This window comes from Phacochoerus africanus, chromosome 15, assembly GCF_016906955.1.
Source record: "Phacochoerus africanus isolate WHEZ1 chromosome 15, ROS_Pafr_v1, whole genome shotgun sequence".
Lineage (NCBI taxonomy): Eukaryota > Metazoa > Chordata > Mammalia > Artiodactyla > Suidae > Phacochoerus > Phacochoerus africanus.
This window is the reverse complement of record NC_062558.1, coordinates 29,637,162-29,658,466: the sequence shown is the minus strand read 5'-3', so window position 1 is coordinate 29,658,466 and position 21,305 is coordinate 29,637,162. Positions and strand designations below refer to the sequence as shown.

General features: G+C 50.9%; 1 protein-coding gene across 4 annotated transcripts; it reads left to right on the top strand.

The window, feature by feature from the left end:
* The first annotated feature begins 707 nt into the window (after positions 1-707).
* On the top strand, positions 708-20,458 carry KMT5A (lysine methyltransferase 5A). 4 transcript variants are annotated; one of them, XM_047759549.1, is made up of 8 exons: positions 708-786; positions 6,769-6,890; positions 7,983-8,139; positions 12,516-12,735; positions 13,144-13,231; positions 16,726-16,785; positions 17,918-18,108; positions 19,272-20,458. In XM_047759549.1, the coding sequence occupies exons 1-8, from the start codon at positions 777-779 to the stop codon at positions 19,480-19,482; spliced, it is 1,059 nt and encodes a 352-aa protein (XP_047615505.1). In that variant the 5' UTR covers positions 708-776; the 3' UTR covers positions 19,483-20,458. The 4 variants fall into 4 exon arrangements, with proteins under 4 accessions (XP_047615505.1, XP_047615507.1, XP_047615506.1 ...); XM_047759551.1 differs by lacking the exon at positions 6,769-6,890 and having other exon boundaries at positions 711-786; XM_047759550.1 differs by lacking the exons at positions 708-786; positions 6,769-6,890 and adding an exon at positions 6,453-6,500.
* The last annotated feature ends 847 nt before the right edge of the window (positions 20,459-21,305 follow it).

The window sequence follows — 21,305 nt, the reverse complement described above, 5'->3', positions numbered from 1 at the left end:
GTGGACTAACAGTCAAAAGACTGATCTAGGACCTGCAATTAAACTGCTGGTGACATTGGGCAGCAAGTAAGTTACTTGTTAAAACTGGTCCTCTGTTTCCCCATCTCTAAAATGGTTGGGATATGCTGGGCTAGGATCGCTGTGGACTGAGAGTTTGACTCGGTAAGAGCCGTGCCCGCGGGCTTTGAATACTGGAACAGACTCGATAAACCTTTCAACTCGATAAACCTTGACCTGCTGGAATGGTCAAGGTGCTGCAGATGTTAAACTGCTGGGGGCTAGGCTTCCCAGGTCATAAGGGGAGGTCGAGGGGTCAAAGGTCGTGTTCCGGTCAAACCCACTAAAAACCGGAAGTCCCGAGGGGGTCTACTCAGAGCTGGGGCCTCAGGCCACATGACTAAACCTTCCGAGGCGGAGCTTCAGCAGCCGGAGAGGGCGGAGTTTGGGGGCCTCCCAATGGCAGCGTCGGTGTCCTTCCAGTGCAGCCTATCAACGTGGGGCGACGGTAAAATTTAAACCCCCCCTCCTCTGGGACCTGTCCTGAAAGCGTTTGTAGAAAGTGCGGCCACTCGCCCCGCCCCTGCCATGGAGGCGGGGAGAAGGGCGGGCTTTCGCTCTCAAGTTCGCCTATCATAGCTGGCAATTTGGGGAGAGGCAGGTGGTGGCGCCAATCAGCGCAGCAGCCGAGACCCGGCGGAGCAGTTGGCTACAGTTGTTGCAACTTTTTTCGAAAGCTGCGTTTCCCGGGAGATCCTATGCGGTGACAGAGCTGGGCTATGGCTAGAGGTATTGGCCCAAGTGGCCAGCGCCGGGGCACCTGCGGTGGGGGGTCGCGCTGGAGGCGGGACTGAGGTAGCGGGAGTGGCGGCGGGGAGGCGCTCTGCCGCGGGCTGCTCGGACCGAGCGCGGGGACAGGTGGGGGCGCGGGGGGGAGGGGCTGCGGAACCTTCTCATCCCCACCCTCGCTCCGGTACCCCCCCAGAAACCCGTTCCACTCCCGTTCCTCGGTTTTCCCTCTCTAAACTGTGGGCACTCGGTGGCCTGCCTCTCCGGAGGCAATGGGGCCATATGTCAAAGCTGTTTGGAAACTAAAGCGCAGGGCACCTCCAGGGAATGGTTGTTATTGATACAAATAGGGGAGAGAGCGAGGCATCGTCTGCTTAGGGGTTCTCTCTGGTTGGGAAGGAAAGCAAACCGGATGCGAGGGCGCAGATCGGTAATTTACAAGGTGGGGAGCGCGTCGGAGTGGACATCGCGGCAGGCGCCTTCCACACAACCTGAGTCAGCTCTGCGCCGCCGGGCGGGGACGGGCCCCGCTGGCTCACTTTGGGTTAACACGGATCCCCTGCCACCTCCTGGGGCGGCCCTTCTCTCCATAGCTGATCAGGACTTTTGCCCACGGGACAAGGCTTGGTGGGATTGTGCAGCCGCGAGGGAAGTGAAGTCCCTGTCTGAAGTTCCTTGTACAGTTTACTGGCAGAATAGTAAGACCCATGTTATGCGGCAAAGTGATCTCCAGCCGCTGATCACGTCCAGCTGCTGTGTCTCTTTCATGCAAAAACTTGAGCGTGACGATTCACTTGAATTATTATTTAAAAGAAGTTGAGGTTTAACATTTTCTCAAAAGTCCAAGTTCTTACATATTAGTAGGAATTTGCCTTAATGCAGTATCTTCCTTTTGTGATCATAATGAATAAAATAAGGATTCATTTAGCAAATATTTATTGGGCTTCTCTGTTTTCAGCCCCTGCACCCAGTTGCATCATTTATTCTCCCAGCATCCCTTTAGGGTCTTTTGGGACAAGACTTACCTAGATTATGATTAAGAAATGAGGCAGGAGTTCCCGTCGTGGCGCAGTGGTTGACGAATCCGACTAGGAACCATGACGTTGCGGGTTCGGTCCCTGCCCTTGCTCAGTGGGTTAACGATCCGGCATTGTCGTGAGCTGTGGTGTAGGTTGCAGACGCGGCTCGGATCCCGCGTTGCTGTGGTTCTGGCGTAGGCTGGCAGCTACAGCTCCGATTAGACCCCTAGCCTGGGAACCTCCATATGCTGCGGGAGCGGCCCAAGAAATAGCAAAAAAAAGACAAAAAAAGAAAAAAAAAAGAAAAGAAATGAGGCATAGTGAACTTCACAAGAGCTTCACAACCCAGTCCACAGAGAAAACTAAGACGCCTTAAATATTTTTCTTCAGAAATGCGTTAAGCATCTAAAAGTATATTTAATAATATCTGACTAATTTATCTGACATAGCTTAATAAATCTATGCATCCCTGATTCATTTTTCCCATCACAGCAAAATCATTTAAACTACCTGTTTCAACAGTAGTGCATTAAAAAAAAGCTTGCTTTGACCAAATTAATCTTTGGGGGAAACACAACTTTGCCATTGAAATACTTAAATACTTAATATGGGAAAATAATAATTACCATTGAGGGCCAGGCACTTTATTATGTAAGTTAATCTTTACAACCTGTTATTTCCATTTTTCAGAGGTGGAAGCTGAAGTCCAAAGTCACTGTCCAGGCTCAGGCCATTCTCTGTCTTTACTTGTTCCACTCCACCTCCCTTATTTAACCAAAGTGAAGATGAATGTTCCCAGCTTCTACCATGACTGGCTTACAAATCATCTTTGTTATGTACTGATTAGTGATTCTCACTGGCTCACTTGAACACCCCCCCTCCAATCTTCCCCCCAAATTAGTGGTTATTTATTTCTTAGACTTCATTTTTTTTTTAGACTTCATTATTTTTACAAACCATTAAATTGGCCACTTAGTGTCAAGATATCTTGTTCAGTTCTTCAAAGGAAGGGTCTGTCTTTTTCTTCTAGAAAATCAGTCTTCGTTCCTAATTTATAGTTCATCTTAAGAGCCCTGCTGAGTCACATGAACAAAATGTTCAGATACTGGACAACTCGTCTCTGGTTTTAAAGTTTTACAATCATGTGAATATTTACAACCTTGAGGGTATTAGTTTGAGCAGGATACTTCTATCTACATTTCTCCATTTCTACTGCCACTGTCAGATGGCCTCCTCCTTGGTCTCCCCCTTTCCACTGTTACCATCTCCAGTTGATCATGCTTCAGCAGCTAGGGTGGTCCCCCAAAACACAGATTTTCATCCTGTGACCCTCACTACTCCCCCACCCCCAGCCTCCCCTTTGTTCTTAGGATCAAATCCCCAGTTCTCACCATGGTCTAGAGGGCCTACACACCCCTCTGGCCTCACTGTTCTTTATCTTTCTGTATGTTTATTGTTGTGTCTTTAGCAGAGGGCTTGGAACACAGTTGGTCGTCAATAAATGCTTGTTGAATGAATAAATTGGTATTTTAGTGTCTGAGTTTGAGGAAAGCACTATACTTTCTTTTTTTTTGTCTTTTGTCTTTTTTGTTGTTGTTGTTGCTATTTCTTGGGCCGCTCCCTCGGCATATGGAGGTTCCCAGGCTAGGGGTCCAATCGGAGCTGTAGCCGCCAGCCTACGCCAGAGCCACAGCAACGCAGGATCCGAGCCGCGTCTGCAACCTACACCACAGCTCATGGCAACGCCGGATCTTTAACCCACTGAGCAAGGGCAGGGACCGAACCCGCAACCTCATGGTTCCTAGTTGGATTCGTTAACCACTGCGCCACGACGGGAACTCTTTTTTTTTTTTTTTTATGGTAAAGTACCCTCATACAGCAGAACTGGGTTCAGATCCCAGCTCCATCAATATCTTAGTCATGTAACCCTTAGGCTAGTGATTCATCTTCCCCAAGCCTTAATTTCTGCCTCTGGGAAATAGGCATACTACCTTCTCCTAAATAGTTGGAAAGGTTAGATTAAATAATGCATCATTTTATACTATAAGGGCTAACACAGTAAAAATTCAGTTAAGTGTTAGCTATTAGTATCGTTGCTGTTGAATTCTAGTTTGTTTGGTTTTTTTGGCCGCACCCATGGCATGTAGAAGTTCCCAGGCCAGGGGTTGAACCCGAACCACAGCAGTGACAATGCTGAGTCCTTAACCCACTGTGCCAACAGGGAATTCCTGATTTCTGTTTCTATGAGATCCTGGGCAACAGTAAGAGATTTTCTTTCTGTTAATTGGTAAATGTATTTGTTATATATGTGTGAACACCTCATGTACAGAGAAAACATGTTTTGAAACTTCACTGAATGATCTCTACTACATTTTCTAGGTACTAGAGCTTCAGAATTGAGAGGAATAGGTACTAGACTTGCATTTTAATGTATGCCCTGCATTTGTAGGCTGGAGAAATCTACAGCCATGAGTGTGTGTGTGTGTGTGTGTGTGTGTGTGTGTGTGTGTGTGTGTAGTGGGGGTGGGGAGTTAAAATAGTATGAGAAGTGGACAAGATGATCTGAGCAGCTACTTGCTGCCTCCAAATCATGATTTCCATAATAGTTTGGCATCAAACTACAGACCTGCTCTGCTCTGCAGAGGTAACAGACACTTTCAAATAGCTCAACCTGGGTGCCAGAATGTCGCTTTAGAATCCTCTTTAACTCTCTGTGTAGTCTCTTCAGTCTTCATGTGGGCAGAGTACCACCAGAGTTAGTGGTTGGGTGGGGATGGGGGAGGGGCTCCTCAGCCCTGCTCTGAAGGATGCTAAAGCATGAGCTGATTTGGGAGGCATTGTCCTGAGCAGTGTCTTGCCATTTAATCCACTCTTATCCCTTCTAAAGGGAGGCAGCTATTTAAAGTGACAGCCATTTGTTTATTTGTGGATTTTGGAAGGTGCCCTGGGTGGGTTATGGAATTCATAGTTCTTGGGGGGTTTTTTTGTTGTTGGTTTTTTTTTTTTTTTGTCTTTCTGCCATTTCTTGGGCCGCTCTTGTGGCATATGGAGGTTCCCAGGCTAGGGGTCAAATTGGAGCTGTAGCCACCGGCCTACACCAGAGCCACAGCAATGCAGGATCCGAGCCACATCTGTGACCTACACCACAGCTTACAGCAACGCTGGATCCTTAACCTACTGAGCAAGGGCAGGTATCAAATCCGCAACCTCATGGTTCCTAGTCAGATTCGTTAACCACTGAACTACGGGAACTCCCATAGCTCTTGGTTTTTATCCATGAGGATGCTGAGATCTAGACTGGGTCTCAAAGCACCTCTGGGGCAGATGCAGGGAGAGATACCCAATCTTTGTCTCCCAGGCCATAACCCAAGGCTAGATGCCCTGAAGTGTCTTGTTTGCATCTATGACTTTGCACAAATACAGAGACTCTTTGGCTGTGGGCCCTCAAACCCCAATGGCTATGCTACAGCACAGTGGTTCAGGGCAATAAGCTATGCTGAGGTAACTGCACTGCCTAGAACTCCTGCTTGCCTCAGACATTTTCTCTTTGGGGGACAGGAGGCTTGGGTGACTTGCTAAACCGTTCTCTAACACACTTGCTCCTTCCTACTTATTTCCTCATCTGTAACCAGGAAGATAGTGGCTAAGACTACAGGCTCTGGGGTCTGTTGGCCTGGAAATCTATTTCTACTTCTGAGAATTTGGCCAAGCTTCTCACTTTTCTGAGCATTATTTTCCCTATCTGTGGAGGAGGTAATAATGGTGACTACCTTCACCCGGCTGCTGTGAGGTTTGACTGAGATAAGATATGCAAGAGAAGCACCCAGCAAACACACCATTATAATTCCTGGCTCTGTCTCCCCAGGGTCTGCACCGGTCCCGTGCAGACCAACTGGGTTTGACACCTGACCTGGTCATGTTCTAGTTCAGGTGGCCTTAGGCAAGCAGCTGCACTTCCCCGGAGGCTCAGTATCTTCATCAAAACGGGCTATGCACAGGACCTGCCCCCCACCCCCGGACTTGCCGGAAAGATTAAGTGCCCGAAAAACATTCTGTGAGCACAGGCTCGGGCACCCCGGAGGGCTCTCTCGCCTGTCGCATTCACCGCTGCTGACTGCGCCTGGCTCGGACGGGTCTCCCGAAATATCTGAGGAGCGGGCCAGAGAAGGACCCTGGCAGGCGAAAGCCGGGGCTGTCATTATCATGTTTCCCACCCCTTCTTCCCGGAGTGGCTGAGAACGTGCGAGAGGGGGCGCGCCCGAGTCGGGATTCGTCGCGGCCGCGGGGCCCGCCCTCCCTCTCTCGCTCCCCTCCCTCCCTCCCTCCCTCGGGAGGAGCCTTGCAGCACCGCCCCTGCCAGCCCCCTCCCCGGCCGGGAGCGGACGGTGGGCGGTGGCGGCGGCGGCGGCAAGCAGGCGGGCCGCGGGGGACGCGCCGCCAGCGCCTCCCTCCCTGCGTCCTCGCTCCCGGGCTGGCCCGGGCTGCCGCGGCGCGCGGGTGCCGGGCCCTGCCTCGCAGGCCATGGGGGAAGGGGGCGCCGTGGGGCGCCGCCGGCCCTTCCCCGGGGCGCCGCGGCGGCGCTGGTGGCGGCGGCAGCAGCAGCAACAGCGGCAGCGGCAGCGCTGGTGGCCGGGCCGCGGCGGCGGCGGCGGCGAGGGCGAGGGGCGCGCCGCCATGGGCCTGGCCGGGCTGCAGGTGGGTGTGTCGGGCCCGGCCGCGCGGGGGGCGGGCGGCGCGGGGGGCCCGGCCGGGCCGGGCGGCGGGAGGGCGACGCGGGCCCCGGCCTGGCCCGGCCGGCCGGCCTCGGCCTCTCGGCGGCACGGGCGGCCCGTCGCCGCCGGGTCCTCGGAATATGGCTGCGGCGGGAGGCGCCGCCGCGGCGCCCGGCCCGGGCGGCCCCGCTCCCCGCCCCGCCGCGCCCTGAGCGCCCCCTCCCCCGCTTCCCCCGGGTCCCCCTCTCCAGGCAGGAAGATGTCCAAGCCCCGCGCGGTGGAGGCGGCGGCGGCGGCGGCGGCGGTGGCAGCGACGGCCCCGGGCCCGGAGATGGTGGAGCGGAGGGGCCCGGGGAGGCCCCGCACCAATGGGGTAAGCAGGCACCCTCCCCGCACTCGCTCCGCGCGCCCAGAAGGGCCATGCGCCCCCGCCGGCCCCGCTCCGATAGCACGTGGGCGCGCCGGCGGCCCTGGGGCTGGGGTGCGGGTGGGGCGCCCCGCCGGGCAGCTGCCTGCCTGGGAGTGGCGTCCACACTCGCTCCGCCATGACCCTGGCAATGTTTGACCTCGGAAAAGTTTGTGTCTTTATGACATTTCCGTAACCCTAGACCTAGCCACCGCCGTGGTGACTGCCTTCCCAGTGTGTGCGGGGCCTGCCCGGGGCCCTCAGGGAGGTCACGGGTCTTGCTGACTTGGTGTTGAATGGCTCACCAGGCAGAAAGGCCCAGCCGTGTTTCTGGGAAAGCCCTCCTCCCGTCTGTGCTTACTCAGAGGAGAGGCCCCACACCCAGAGACACCAGCGGTGACCTGCACCCGCCCCACCGGCCTGCCCACCGCAAATAGAGTGACCGCCCTAAATGCGCCGGCTGTAGGCAGCTGCTTTCGTTAGCTCTGCACTTCCCCCCAGTTAGTCTGAGAATTACCCCAACCGCAGTCTCTTCCCGCAGTCCTGGGAGACTGTTGGGCTGCATGATTTGAGAGGAGCCAGGCCTGGGCACACAGAAGGCTCAGCAGTCATGCCAAGTCAGTCCTCCCTGCTGACCTCAGAACCAAGAAGTAGTTAATCGGGTTCTCTGAAGCCTGTTTCTGTGCTAGAGCCCCTGCACCTCTTGCCAGAGCAGTCAGCTCCTGCACCTAGACCAGCCCTTCAAAATTCTTGCCTTGTTTTCCTGGGTCATTCTGACCTCCCTGCTGTTGGTAGGTTGCCTCCTTCTTGAGTAGACAGACCTTTTGTTGATAGCCGGTTCTGCTTCTGGCCAGGTGTCCCCCCCCCACCTTAGCAACTGGAATTAGAGACAGATTTGGACCTGGGGGAGTCTAAACTGGGCGGCTTCCCCTGGTAGCCCAGTTTTTGAGAGATATTGTCTATTTTTTGTCTCTGGTATTCTGATTGCCCCTTCTCTGCCCAAGTGCTGTGAGATATTCTTCTTCAAGCCTCTTTCAGAATATACATTTGTCGTTTTAGGAGAATGTATTTACCGGGCAGTCAAAGATCTATACCTACATGAGCCCGAACAAATGCTCTGGAATGCGTTCCCCCCTTCAGGAAGAGAACTCAGTTGCACATCATGAAGTCAAATGCCAGGGGAAGCCATTAGCCGGAATCTACAGGAAACGCGACGGTAAGCCTCTGAAATGGCCCTCTTCTGACCACAGCTGGTTGGGTTGCACCCTACGTAACAATGCATGTATATTATATTCTTATCCAGCTTTTTCAAGCCAAAGTTGGAAAGGTTTGAGCCATGTTCTGTCTTGCTGCTAAGAAACACAGACATGGGGGAGAGAGCAGCCTGTTCCAGGGTGTGTGCCTTTTAGTCTAACAGGTTCTCCCTGCTTTCACAAGAGTTACCATGTCCTTCAAGCTGGATTATCTTGTCAAGTTGCAAAAATAAGGCACCTGACCTGTAGTTAAAGAGGTTCACGGGTGCCAAAAGTACAGAAATTATGAGTCTCGGTTGCCCAGACCAGATGCTTGTATTCTACTGGAGTCCTGTGGACCTGAGTAACTGACTTCTCTCCCTTTATGAGTTGGCCTTGACCTCACTTCTCTAAAGTATTTTTCTGGAGTTCCCGTTGTGGTTCAGTGGGTTAAGAACCCAACTAGTATCCATGAGGATGTGGGGTTGATCCCTGGCCTTGCTCAGTCGCTTAAGGATGTGGCATTGCCGTGAGCTGCGGTGTAGGCTTGGATCCCTCGTTGCTGTGGCTATGGTGTAGCCTGGTGACTGCAGCTCCAATTCAACCCCTAGCCTAGGAACTTCCATGTGCTTTTTAGGTGTGGCCCTAAAAAACAACAAAATAATAATAAAGTATCTTTCCACTCAAGTGTTCAATGCTACTCTTTGAAACAGCATACTCTGGAATGAGATTTGGAGTTAAAATGTGGAGCAAGAAGATATATGGTCAGTTCTGTCTAGCCCTGCAAAACATGAAACCTCTTAGAAATTTTGCTGTAATCCAGATATCCCCTTTTAAAGCTGCAGTAGGGGGGTATATAGCTTGCCCCAGTTTACCATGTTCCCTTCTAATTAAAACTTGCCTTGGGCATCCTCTGATGGCCTAGTGGGTTGAGGCTCCTGCATTCTCACTGCTGTGGCTCTGGTTGTTGACCCCTAGCCTGAGAACCTCCATATGCCTCTGGTGCAGCCCTAAAAAGACAAAAAAGGGGAAAAAAAAGGAAAAAAAAACCAAGAGAGAACCTGAAATAAATGTTGCAGCTCATTAAAAACAAACAAATAAACAACCCCCCAAAAGAACCCTTGCCTTAAAGAAGCAGAACTCTGGGTACCAGCAGCTCCGTACAGGGAAGCTTTGTACTGGTTAACAGAAAATTCATAACGGATGGGGTAGGCCAGCCTTTGGGGCCAGATCTGAGAACCAAGGGCAGGAGCCAGCCCTCACCTGATTCCCTCTGGTGCACAGGGTGATGTTATTTCTGACAATTTGGGTTCTAATCCTAGTTCTGCCTTTTATAAAAGGGAGGGCCATGAGCTGTTTGCTACTCTTTTCTGAGCTTCAGCTCTCTTGTCTGTATGGTGGGAGAGAGAGGAGTCTGCTCTTACAGGGCTATTCTGAAGGTCAGTTAAAGTGCTGATGCAAAAGGGCTTTGTGAGTGCCCCATGCTGTCAGCCCTGTCTCCACTGGACTGCTAGCATCATGGGCTACACCTCCCCATACCTCTACATCAGGAACACCTAGGATATACTCACCACCCTGGGTCTGGGGAAAGGGCCTTCTCGATGGCCAGCCAGTCTCATCCCTGGGGCGGGATATAGACTTTCCTAAATGGGGACACAGTGCCCAAGCTAGCTTATTTTGTAGTGTTACTAAGAGGCAGCAATTAGAATTGGGGGCCAGATATACATTGGAGAAGACCCCAAGGGCCAGGCTCTTGTCCGTGATTCTTGACTTTTTTCCTGCCTTGATGCAGCCTAATGTGACAGCTGGTATTCACAGGAGGCTCCCCCTCCTAGGGTCATGCCCAGCATCTCAGCCTTAACTCCATCTTGTCCCACTCAGGAAGGCGTATAAAGGAGTGAGAATCGTCTGGATGGATTCTGATGAATTTCTTTTTCCCTTTTCTTTATTGAGATGTAATTCTGATATTCTGAAGTTCCCTTTTTGGGGGGGGTGCTGCCCATGGTATACGGAAGTTCCCAGGCTAGGGATCAAACCTGAGCCACAGCAAGCTACAGCTCCGAGTCCTTAACCACTAGGCTACCAGGGAATGCCCCGAAATTCATTTTAAAGGGTACAATTCGATTGTTTTTAGCGTATCCACAGATATATGCAGTTGTCACTTCTGTCAGACTCCAGTATGTTTTCATCACCCCCAAAAGAAACCCTGTGCCTCTTCACAGTTACTCCCTATTCCTCCCTTCCCCAGCCCCAGCCAACCACTGGTCTATTTTCTGTCTCTATGGATCTGCCTATTCCAGACATTTTATAAAACAGTCATACTATACGTGGCCTTTTGTGTCTGGCCTCTTTACCTCATTATAGTGTTTTCAAGGTTCATCCAAGTTGCAGCCTGTGTCAGTACTTCATTCCTTTCTGTGGCTGAATAATATTCCATCGTGTGGATATACCACGTTTTATTTACCCATTCATCAGTTGATGGACGTTGGAGTTGTTTCCATTTTTTGTCTATTATGAATAAGCTACTATAGACGTGTTTTTTGTGTAGACGTGTTTTTAATTCTCTTAATAGATGCCTAGGTCTTGGATTGCTGGGTCACTTGGTAACTCTTTAACGTTTTGAGGAATTGCCAAACTATTCCAAAGTGACCGTGCCATTTTATATTCCCACAAGTAATGTGTTATTTACTTATTTTTAAAAAGTGAAATTTTTTTACATCTTTTTAGGGCTGTACCCACAGCATATGGAGGTTCCCAGACTAGGGGTCGAATTGGAGCTGTAGCTGCTGGCCTACACCACAGCCACAGCAACACTGGATCCGAGCCACATCTTTGACTTACACTGCAGCTCATGGCAATGCCAGATCCTTAACCCACTGAGCAAGGCCATGGATAGAACCTGCGTCATCACTGATGCTAGTCAGATTTGTTTCCTCTGTGCCACAATGGGAACTCCCTTTACTTTTTAAAGTAAAAAAAAAAAAAAATTATTTAAAAATCTTTCAGCACTGGTTCTTTACAGCTATTTTTATTTTTTAATTTATTACTTTTTTCTTTTTTTGGCCACCCTGCGACATATGGAGTTCCCATTGTGGGATTAGGCCAGGGATTAGATCCGAGCTGCAGTTGTGACCTATGGCACAGCTGTGGCAATGCCAGATTCTTTAATGCACTGTGCTGGGCCAGGGGCGGAACCAGCATCCTGGCACTACAGAGATGCCACCAAACCTGTTGCGCCACATTGGGAATGCCCACAACTATTTTTAGTAACAAGTCACTGACAGGTGTTGGGGCACCATTCTGAGAACCACCATGAAAGCTGGGCTTCATCCCTATTAGAAGAGGGAGTTTTTTTTTTTTAAAAAAAGAGTCTGAGGGTCCCTTGTGGTGCAGTGTGTTAAGGATCCGGTGTTTGTCACTGCAGCAGCTTAAGTCGCTGCTGTGGTGTGGGTTTAGTCCCTGGCCTGGGAACTTCCTCAGGCCGTGGGCATGAACACACACACACACTCTGAAATGAATCATGCCAGGCAGCTAGCTCTTGGGGAGAGAGGTCTTTGCTGGGGAGACGTTCTGCTTTATTGCTTCCTCCTGTCCACCAATGCTGTCCCATTCTTTCAAAATTTAGCCTTTTTTTTTTGCCTTTTCTAGGGTCGCTCCTACAGCATATGGAGGTTCCCAGGCTAGGGGTCTAATCAGAGCTGTAGCTGCTGGTCTATGCCACAGCCATAGCAACTTGGGATCCGAGCTGCGTCTGCGACCTACACCACAGCCCACAGCAACACCGGATCCTTAACCCACTGAGCGAGGCCAGGGATTGAACCCTCAACCTCATGATTCCTAGTCGGATTTGTTAACCACTGAGCCACGACGGGAACTCCAGTTTAGCCTTTTTTTTCCCCCGGGGTCTGCAGCCCATTTCCTGAAAAGCCACTGATCTTGCCTTTGTGCCAATCTTGCTGGCCTTGATGCTTCTGCTTCGAGGACTGTTACCCTCAAGGCCCGATATGTTGATAAATTCTATGGGAGGAATCTTTCTCCAGCATATATATCAATTCATCATGGTGTAACACTTCAAATATCTTGTAATTGTATTAACTATTTATATCTCAACAAAGCTGGAAAAAAAAAAATGCAGAGAACCGAAAGCTCTGCCCAGTGTCTGGGTCCAAAGAGTAAAGCCGAAAGGTTTTCCTAAGAAACCATTAGCAGACATCAGCCTTAGCAGACCAAGGGCACTGCTGCCCAGCACATCTATGCCCCTCTCCTTTCCGAAAGCCTGGCTTTGAAGGCAGCTGAGGGCTGGAAAGTGGGAAACGGAGAGTCTGGAATCAGCCCGTCTCTCTCCACCCTTTGCCCACAGAGAAAAGAAACTCTGGGAATGCAATACGAAGCACCGTGAAGTCCGAGGAACAGAAGATCAAAGACGCCAGGAGAGGCCCCCTGGCACCTTTTTCAAACCAAAAATCTGAAGCAGCAGAACCTCCCAAAACCCCGACCTCGTCTTGTGATTCTCCCAATGCAGCCGCTGCCAAGCAAGCCCTGAAAAAGCCCATGAGGGGCAAACAGGCCCCCAGGAAAAAGTAAGTGCCAGCCCGCCCCTAAGACCGGGCAGTCTGGTCCTGATACTGGCGTGGCCTGTCCAGTGCCAGCCAGGTTGAGACCATCCCTGCTCTCAGCCCCTTTTGCATTAGAGCTCAGATTCCTGAGTCGCCACTAGGGATACCAGTATTAGTCAGCATTTTGTCTGGCACAGGTACAGAGCTCAGGAGCCCCCTCCCCGCCAAGAGCAGGCAGTCTGTCTTTGACACTCTCTCTGAGGCCCCCCTGGGCAGCAGAGCCTTGAGTGACCCTGGGACACCGTGGACAAAGGTGTTTAAGTGACATCATTCTCAAGGAGCTCTCTCCTAAGGGCTTGTGTGCTTCCCTCCCGGATGTGAATGTGGTCTCCGTGCTAATACTTGCTTTCTCCTCTTCCTTTCCCATCCCAGAGCTCAAGGAAAAACACAACAGAATCGCAAACTCACGGATTTCTACCCTGTGCGGAGGAGCTCCAGGAAGAGCAAAGCTGAGCTGCAGGTAGAGGCATGTGGTTTTAGCCTCGGCTCCTGGAGGGGCAGGGAGGCCTGGGGGGCAGTGCAGGTAGTGTGCAGGACCTGAGCTCTCTTTGTATCATCTGGGGACAAGTCTCTTGGCCTCTGTGGCCTCGCTATTCTCCTTGGTCTAGTGGGAGCAGTCATCGTGATGTTCTGGGTCACCGGGAACCTTAGTTAAGATGCCTCTGTGAAGGAGCCTTGTGACCTGTAGCATGTGGCATGGAAAGTCAGGTGTCACCATGAAAGCGACTTTTCCGGACATGTTGGCAGGGCCGTAGCATCCTGGGTCTGTGGGGAAGGCTGCTGTCTAGAAGTTTCCATGTCTTGGGGTAAAGAGGAGCAGCTTGGGAACTACTTACTGTGTATGTGACCTCAGGCCTGTACTTTACCACCCTGGGCCTCTCTATGCTGTCTGTGAAATGGGATAATAAAGCAGCCCCGCATGGCGTATTTGGGAGGATTCGATTTGTTAATGCACGCAGAACACTTAGAACTGTGCCTGGTACACAGTGAGACCTGCTAACTATTGTCGCTGTTGCTTCCCTGCTGTGGTCCCTTTTGGAGGCGCCTCTCTGCTCTTCACTTGTTCCCACCCAGCCATGGTCCCCCAGAATCTGTGGAGGCCAGCCAGGAGGTGAGGCCCCGCCCGCCGTCTTTGCAGAGTGCTGAGCTATGCAGCAGTTGATCAATATTTGATGCAGTGAGGTGTGGTGCTTGCCTTTCTGTTGAGGAAACTCAGGGTGTGGCCTGGCCCTGTGGCGTGCTGGGTGTGCAGATTAATTAACCTGGTGGCTGGCAAGTAGTGCTCCAGATTGCCGCCCCCACCGAGGGGTGGGACATCTCAGCCCGCGCAGACCCCTTCAGCATTTAGATGGTGAATCTGTGGCTGTACATACAATGATCTAGTGTATCTCTTTCTCTTTTTGCCTTTGAATTGACAGGGCTACATTAAAAAACCAACAACAGAAGTGGGGGGGTCCGTTCCTCCTCCCTTTCTCCCCCCTCCCCGGCTCTGCTCCAGAGAAGCTTTGGCTTTTATTTCTTTAGAAAGGCAGTGTTTTTCAGCCAAGAACAAGCTGTTACAAAATGTTTGCCTGCAGTGGGAGGCTGTGCTAGGTCACTCTTGGAGACGGCACTGCAGAGGGCGAGGCGGTGCCAGCCCCAGATCCCGGGACACTTCCCGGTTGCAGCTAGAGCCCCAACACCCACACAGGGAGCCTGGGGGTCCACCAAGGGCCGCTGTGGGCTGCAGGATAGGGGTAGCTGAGTTTGCCTTTTTAATGAAAAAAAAACGGCTTTTCTGTCGAGGAGTGAAGGCTGCAGAGGGCTGTGATGCAGGTCTCCTGTGTGTTGCAGCAGATGAGTAGAAGAGAACAGGCACTTGCTGCCCCAGGGCTCAGTCTGCAGGCACAGTAAAGCTGGCTCTGTCACTGGACCAAGAGCCAGTCGCTAGGGAGAGCCGTGTGGTGCCTGCCATCGTTTGTGTTGGCTGTCCTGAGTGGGCACTGTGGCCAGGTGGTTGCAGGCCAGGACAGTGAGGTGGCTGCTGGCCGGGTGGGGCTGTGGCCTGCAGGGTGGTGTCTCCTCTTGATTACAGAGGTGAAGCCCAAAGGCGGGGCGGCTGCATCTCCGCTGAGGGGGTGAGGTCAGGGACTGCCCTTCTGGGCTGGGCAGAACGGAGGCCTAGGTGGATGGGATGTAAGCAGGGGTGCAGATAGCTGGGGTGAAACAGAGCCCTGCAGGCACCTCGCTGGGGCTGAAGACTGAGTGGGCAGGACTGGGTCCAGGGTCCAAGTCCGGTCCAGAGGAAGCTAGGCCTTGGAGAGATGCCCTGAACCCCTCATTTGCTGTGGGAGCCGCTTCGCTGGCTGGACTGGCTGTGGGTGGGGTGACAGCCAGCTCTGGGGCAGGGACTGCAGTGTTGGCAGTGCCCTGGCGTCATCATCCCCAGCCCAGCCCTGGGCCTGGTGCAAAGCAGCTGCTGGTTCCAGCTCAGGAATGTCTCGGGTCATCCCTCCTTCCTCACTTTCTTTCAGACCTTGCTCCCCACTCCACTCAGGCCCTGGGTCCCCTGTGTGCTGCTGCCAGAATCCTCTTTTGGACACTCAGAGCTGGTCGCTCGCATGCCCCAAACACCTGAGCCTCCAGAGTGAAACTCAGACCCTTTGGCTCTGCATTCAGGGCATCTCGGCTGGCCCCAGCTCAGTCCTGCTTATTCTGCCACAGCAGGAAAATCCCCAGCTGCCTATCCCAGATTTCCCATGATTGTTCCCATTTACGTCTGCTCACTGGTCTCAGCATGCTTGTAACTAATTAATTATTCAACAAGGTGGTTGTGTGTGTGCCTATGGCAGAGTTGCTTTGAGGGCTTACTGTGTGCCAGGCACTGTTCTAGGCCAGGAGACTCCACAGTGAACAAGATCAGATGAGGCTCGTGAACTCACAGAGCTTATATTTAAGTGAGGAGTGATTAACAACAATAACAAAAAAACTGAAAAGCAAGATAATTTTGAAGCACTCTGACATTTGTTAATAAACCCCAGTAGTTGGATGGTGTGTCTAGGCCAAGGCTAATTTAGCCATAGTAGCGAAGTTTCTCTGAGGAGGTGCCTTTTGAGCAGAGCTTGGAAGGGAGGAAGCAAGCCAGGCAAATGGATTAGGGAAAGGATTTACCAGGCAAGGGAATGGCAGATGCAAAGGCCCTGAGGCAGGACCAAAGCTGGCCTTCTGAAAGAGCCAGCCATTGTGGCCAGAGGGTGGGAGCCAGGGTGAGGCTAGGGCCTGGATCCTGCAGAATCTCAGGGCCGTCAGACAAATGGGTTTTATCCCAGTAGCAGAGCAAAGCTACTGAAAGGCTTTTGTTTTTCTTTAAACTTTTTCTTTTGGAATAATTCTTGATTTATAGAGAAGCTAGAAAGATAGTCTATTACAGAACGTTTCTGTAGACCTCATCTTAGGGTTCCTTGGTACATTTGTCACAACTAAGGAACCAATGTTACTGTTAAATAAACTTCCTGGAGAACTTTAAGCAAGGGAATGACCTGATCTCCTTTACATTTTTAGAAGATCCCTCTGGCTGCCTTGTGGAGAAAGGGGTGGGGGGCTGGTTGAGCACATGCCCCTGCCCCCGCCGTCTGATCAGCCCAAACTGGTTTTATATGAAATCAGAATTCTGATTTTTACGTGTCAGCAACTTAGATTGTTTTTTTAATTCTGCGTGGGCCAAGCAGAACACAGCCACGAGCCCAATTCTGCCCTTGCACTACCACTGTCTCCCTTCTGGTCCATCTGAACCCCAGGTGGCGAATTGTCCCCCTTCAAAAGGGCAGTGAGAGAAGGACGGGTGCTTGGGCAGCATCAGGGACCAATGCCATGGAAGCCAACTGTGAACGACCTGTGATCCCAGGCAGCCAGGGCTACTGGAATGGCCCAGGAGGGAATGCTGATGTACTTGTTTCTTTTTTCCTCCCCACCCAGTCTGAAGAAAGGAAAAGAATAGACGAATTGATTGAAAGTGGGAAGGAAGAAGGCATGAAGGTAAGGGGCAGCAGGGCCCACTGCATGGAGGCTAAGGCTGAGAGGTTGCACCTTCGCTGGTCCAGAGGCCACAAAGAGCCATGCCGCTTGAACCCTCTCACTGTCAGTGTGACCAGGAAGACTCTTACAGGGACCAAATACCAAAACTATTGTTAAGGGAATGCCTCATGAAGGAAACATAATGGACCTTGTATGTGAGATGTTATCCTGAGGAAACTTTTTAAAAATTACAAAATACATAAAAAAGAAAATTTATCCTTGTAACCTTTTATCTATGTATTTATTTGTTGCTTTTTAGGGCTACACCTGCAGCATATGGATGTTCCTGGGTTAGGGGTCTAATTGGAGCTGTAGCTTCCAGCCTACACCTCAGCCATGGCAACACGGGATCCTTAACCCACTGAGTGAGGCTGGGGATCGAACCTGTGTCCTCACGGATACAAGTTGTATTTGTTTTCACTGCACACAATGGGAACTCCCAGGGAAACTTTTAAAAGGACAGTGGTAAGTTTTTTCTAGACTATTTTCCTAGGGAATGGCATGCCCAGGGGATTTGGTTTTCTCTGAGCATATTTCAGACATACTGGGTAGATGAAAGGGGAGTAGCTCTCCATTAGTGGTGGCCAGATGGATCTGGACTAGTGCCCAGGGTTAGAAAGCTTCAGTTTCTACTCACCATTGAGGGGGTTCTGGATTTAAGCCTGGGCCCCTCAAGCAGTCACTCCATCTCCATTTATAATGGAATAAGGAGAAACCCAGGAGGCTAAATTAGGGAATAAAGGAAAGACTCAGAACACTGGCTCCTGCTATGCCCCTGAAGAGGTCAGGTTGTGGATTTGGGTTTGTGCTACACTGCTTCCCAGCTGATCTCCCATGAGGATCCAGTGTAACAACACTTTGCAAATAGGCACAAGGAACTCTTTGGGGTGATGGATTGTGGCAATAGTTGCACAACTGTGTACATTTAATAATACCCGTCGAATTGTACATGTAAAAAATGAGTGAATTTTTTGGCCTACCTCAGTAAAGGTGTTAATAGAACAAGGTGCCAGCCTCTGGCCCCTGTGAAGCCGGCCATGTACGGTGGCCTTTGTTGCTATTATGATCTAACCCTCTTGGCACTTCCCAACAGATTGACCTCATTGACGGCAAAGGCAGGGGTGTGATCGCCACCAAGCAGTTCTCCAGGGGTGAGTTCGTGGTGGAGTATCATGGGGACCTCATCGAGATCACCGATGCCAAGAAGCGGGAGGCTCTGTATGCACAAGACCCCTCCACGGGCTGCTACATGTACTATTTTCAGTATCTGAGCAAAACCTACTGGTAAGTTACTCCCCTAGTGCCTCAAGGGGCCACAGAGGGCCCCTGATGTTTCTGCTGCAGCTCCCTCCCCAGACCACCCCGCCTCTTATTTTTTAGGGCTGCACTGTGGCACATGAAAGTGCCCAGGTTAGGCGTCTAATCAGAGCTGTAGCTGCCAGCCTGCACCACAGCCACAGCAACGCTGGAATTCGAGCTGCATCTGCGACCTACACCACAGCTCATGGCAGTGCTGTATTCTTAACCCACCGAGCAGAGCCAGGGATCAAACCCACATCCTCATGGATACTAGTTGGGTTTGTTACCGCTGAGCCACAATGGGAACTTCCTGCCCTTCCCAATTTTTATTTTTATTTATTTATTTATTTTTTTGTCTTTTTGCTATTTCTTTGGGCCGCTCCCACGGCATATGGAGGTTCCCAGGCTAGGGGTCGAATCAGAGCTGTAGCCACTGGCCTACGCCAGAGCCACAGCAACGTGGGATCCGAGCCCCATCTGCAACCTACACCACAGCTCACGGCAACGCCGGATCTTTAACCCACTGAGCAAGGGCAGGGACTGAACCCGAAACCTCGTGGTTCCTAGTCGGATTCGTTAACCACTGTGCCATGGCGGGAACTCCCCTTCCCCATTTTTAATTTTGGGGGTTAGAGGTGAGCCAGTCACACAAAAGCCTGTATAGGGGTTGCCCTGGTCTCTCTCTGGGGCACGTGGCCAGAATAGCTGTGGGAATCACTGACTTCTGTTCTCAGTGTGGTAGTGTCATTGACTGTTTTTTTTGTGTTTGTATTGTTTTTTAATAGACTTTGTAGAGCAGTTTTAGGTTCCCAGCAAAACTGAGTGGAAAGAACAGAGAGTTCCCCTATACCGCCTGCCCCCACTACCAACATAATGACTTGTATTCATTGATTTATTATTCACAACTTCACAGTGACCTCCCAAGCCTCCAGTGAGAGCCTTTTGCATTCCCTCCTGCACCTGTCCCCCTCCACCACCTCAAACTCCACCCAGCGCCTCTCTGCGCTCTTAAAGATGTTTCTTTAAGGTGAATTGCTTTCTCCCAAAACTTGGCTATAAATCACCATCCCACCAGCTAGTGTGACTCTGACTGGGTTCAGAAGCCTTTTTATCAGTTTAATCCTCTTGTCTCCCTCCCTCCCCACCAGCGTGGATGCAACTCGAGAGACAAATCGCCTAGGAAGACTGATCAATCACAGTAAATGTGGGAACTGCCAAACCAAACTGCACGACATCGACGGCGTGCCTCACCTCATCCTCATCGCCTCCCGAGACATCGAGGCCGGGGAGGAGCTCCTGTATGACTATGGGGACCGCAGCCGGGCTTCCATCGAAGCCTACCCTTGGCTGAAGCATTAACCCAATGGCCCCTCCCCCCTCCCCCACCCCATCTTTAATGGACAAAGTGCCCTCAAAAGGGAATTGATTTTTTTTTTTTACACACTTAATCTTAGCAGATTACTTCAGATGTTTTTAAAAAGTATATTAAGATGCCTTTTCACTGTAGTATTTAAATATCTGTTACAGGTTTCCAAGGTGGACTTGAACAGATGGCCTTATATTACCAAAACTTTTATATTCTAGTTGTTTTTGTACCTTTTTTGCATACAAGTCGAACGTTTGTGCTTCCCGTGCATGCAGTCAAAGACTCGGCACAGGTTTTAGAGGAAAGAGTCGAACATGAACTAGGAAGCTGGGCGATGCTCCTGTCTCCAGCTGAAGAGCCAGGACTCTCTCCCCCACACCCCGACATCCCAGTGCGGGTGGGTGCCAGGAAGACGCCGCCTCCCCACAGCCTGGATGGGATGTCCCCAAGCTCTTGTTCTCCTGACATCTCGACAGGCGCACATTGAAGTGTATGAATATTTTTTAAAAGGTTTCACAGTAAAGATAGTCTTCCCCTCTGCTTTCTCGAAAGCTTACCGACCCAGTGGCTCACGGGCCGGGGCTAGATTTACTCTTCCACGGGTTGCCGCTTTTCCAGGCACCTCGAAGCATCAGGGCGGGGAATCAAAGCAGATGTGGGCAGGGACGAGCATTGCTTACCTAGCCCTGCCAGGGCAGAGTTTCCCGAAACTGGGTTAATTTCTTTATAGAAATGTGAACACTGAGTTTATTTTAAGAAAATAATAAAAATCATAAAACAAAAAAGAAAAAAAAAACCACAGAAGACAACTTACATGTATATAGGTCTTGAAGTGAGTGAAGTGGCTGCGCTTTGGTTTTGGCTCCCCCCCCCCTTGGTTTTGTTTTTATAGAAGAGATTTGAGATGGTACACTATTCTAATCAAAAATAAAGTTTTGTAGTGGGACCAGAAATTACTTACCCAATTCTCCACCCCCACCCCCCACCCCAACCTGATTCTGCTGGGCTGAAAGTTCCAGACTTGCTGTCAAGGCTTTTGTTTGTCAGACCACCTGGTGTACATCCTGTGAAGGTGCAGTCATGAACTGAAGGATGAGCCTGTAAGTGGCAGAGTGCAAGGCCTCTGCCCCAGCTGCCAGGCTGCAGGGGATCATGGCTGAGGGTAGTCTTTGACTGTGATGGCAGGAGGAGCAGGTGGCTTCCTCCCAAAGGGGGACCCATTCCCACATTCTGTTAACCTGTAGTTCAGGGACCCTGGATCCGTGGCCTGGGGTCTCCTGGTCCTCTTGCTCCCAGGTAAATGTGAATGGAAACAGAGCCTGTCCTCAACATTGATGCCCCCCCCAACCCTGGCCTCACGACGGTGCTACCTAAGAAAGTCTTCCCTCCCCACCCCCCACTTGCCTGGTCAGTGGTCAGTGAATTGGAGGAGGATCCGATGGGAGTGTGTAAATGTGAGATAAAATGTCTTGGTTGTACCTGTTTGTGGTTTAGCTTTGTATTTAAAGAAAAAAGGAAATAAACTTGAAAATTATTTGTCATCATAAAAATGAAACAAATTAAAATATTTATTGCCAGGCGAGGCTACCTGTGTTATTCTGGTTTTTTCTCAAGGCAGAGGTAGGGAAAAGTAAGGTTGGGTTTTCTGTTTTCTTTATTTTACACCCAGAAGGGCCACAGACCAGTGTGAGTCAGTTTTGGTGATTGTCCGCCTAGAGATATTTTCTTACTGGATCTTTTTTTTTTTTTTTTGTCTTTTTAGGGCTGTACTTGCGGCATATGGAGCTTCCCCAGGATAGGGGTCCAATCGGATATG

Excerpts from the sequence above, each read along its gene's own strand:
- KMT5A (XM_047759549.1), top strand. Across the intron at positions 6,891-7,982 it reads GGAGGCCCCGCACCAATGGG|GAGAATGTATTTACCGGGCA; the intron begins GTAAGCAGGCAC and ends TTGTCGTTTTAG. Across the intron at positions 13,232-16,725 it reads AGAGCAAAGCTGAGCTGCAG|TCTGAAGAAAGGAAAAGAAT; the intron begins GTAGAGGCATGT and ends CTCCCCACCCAG.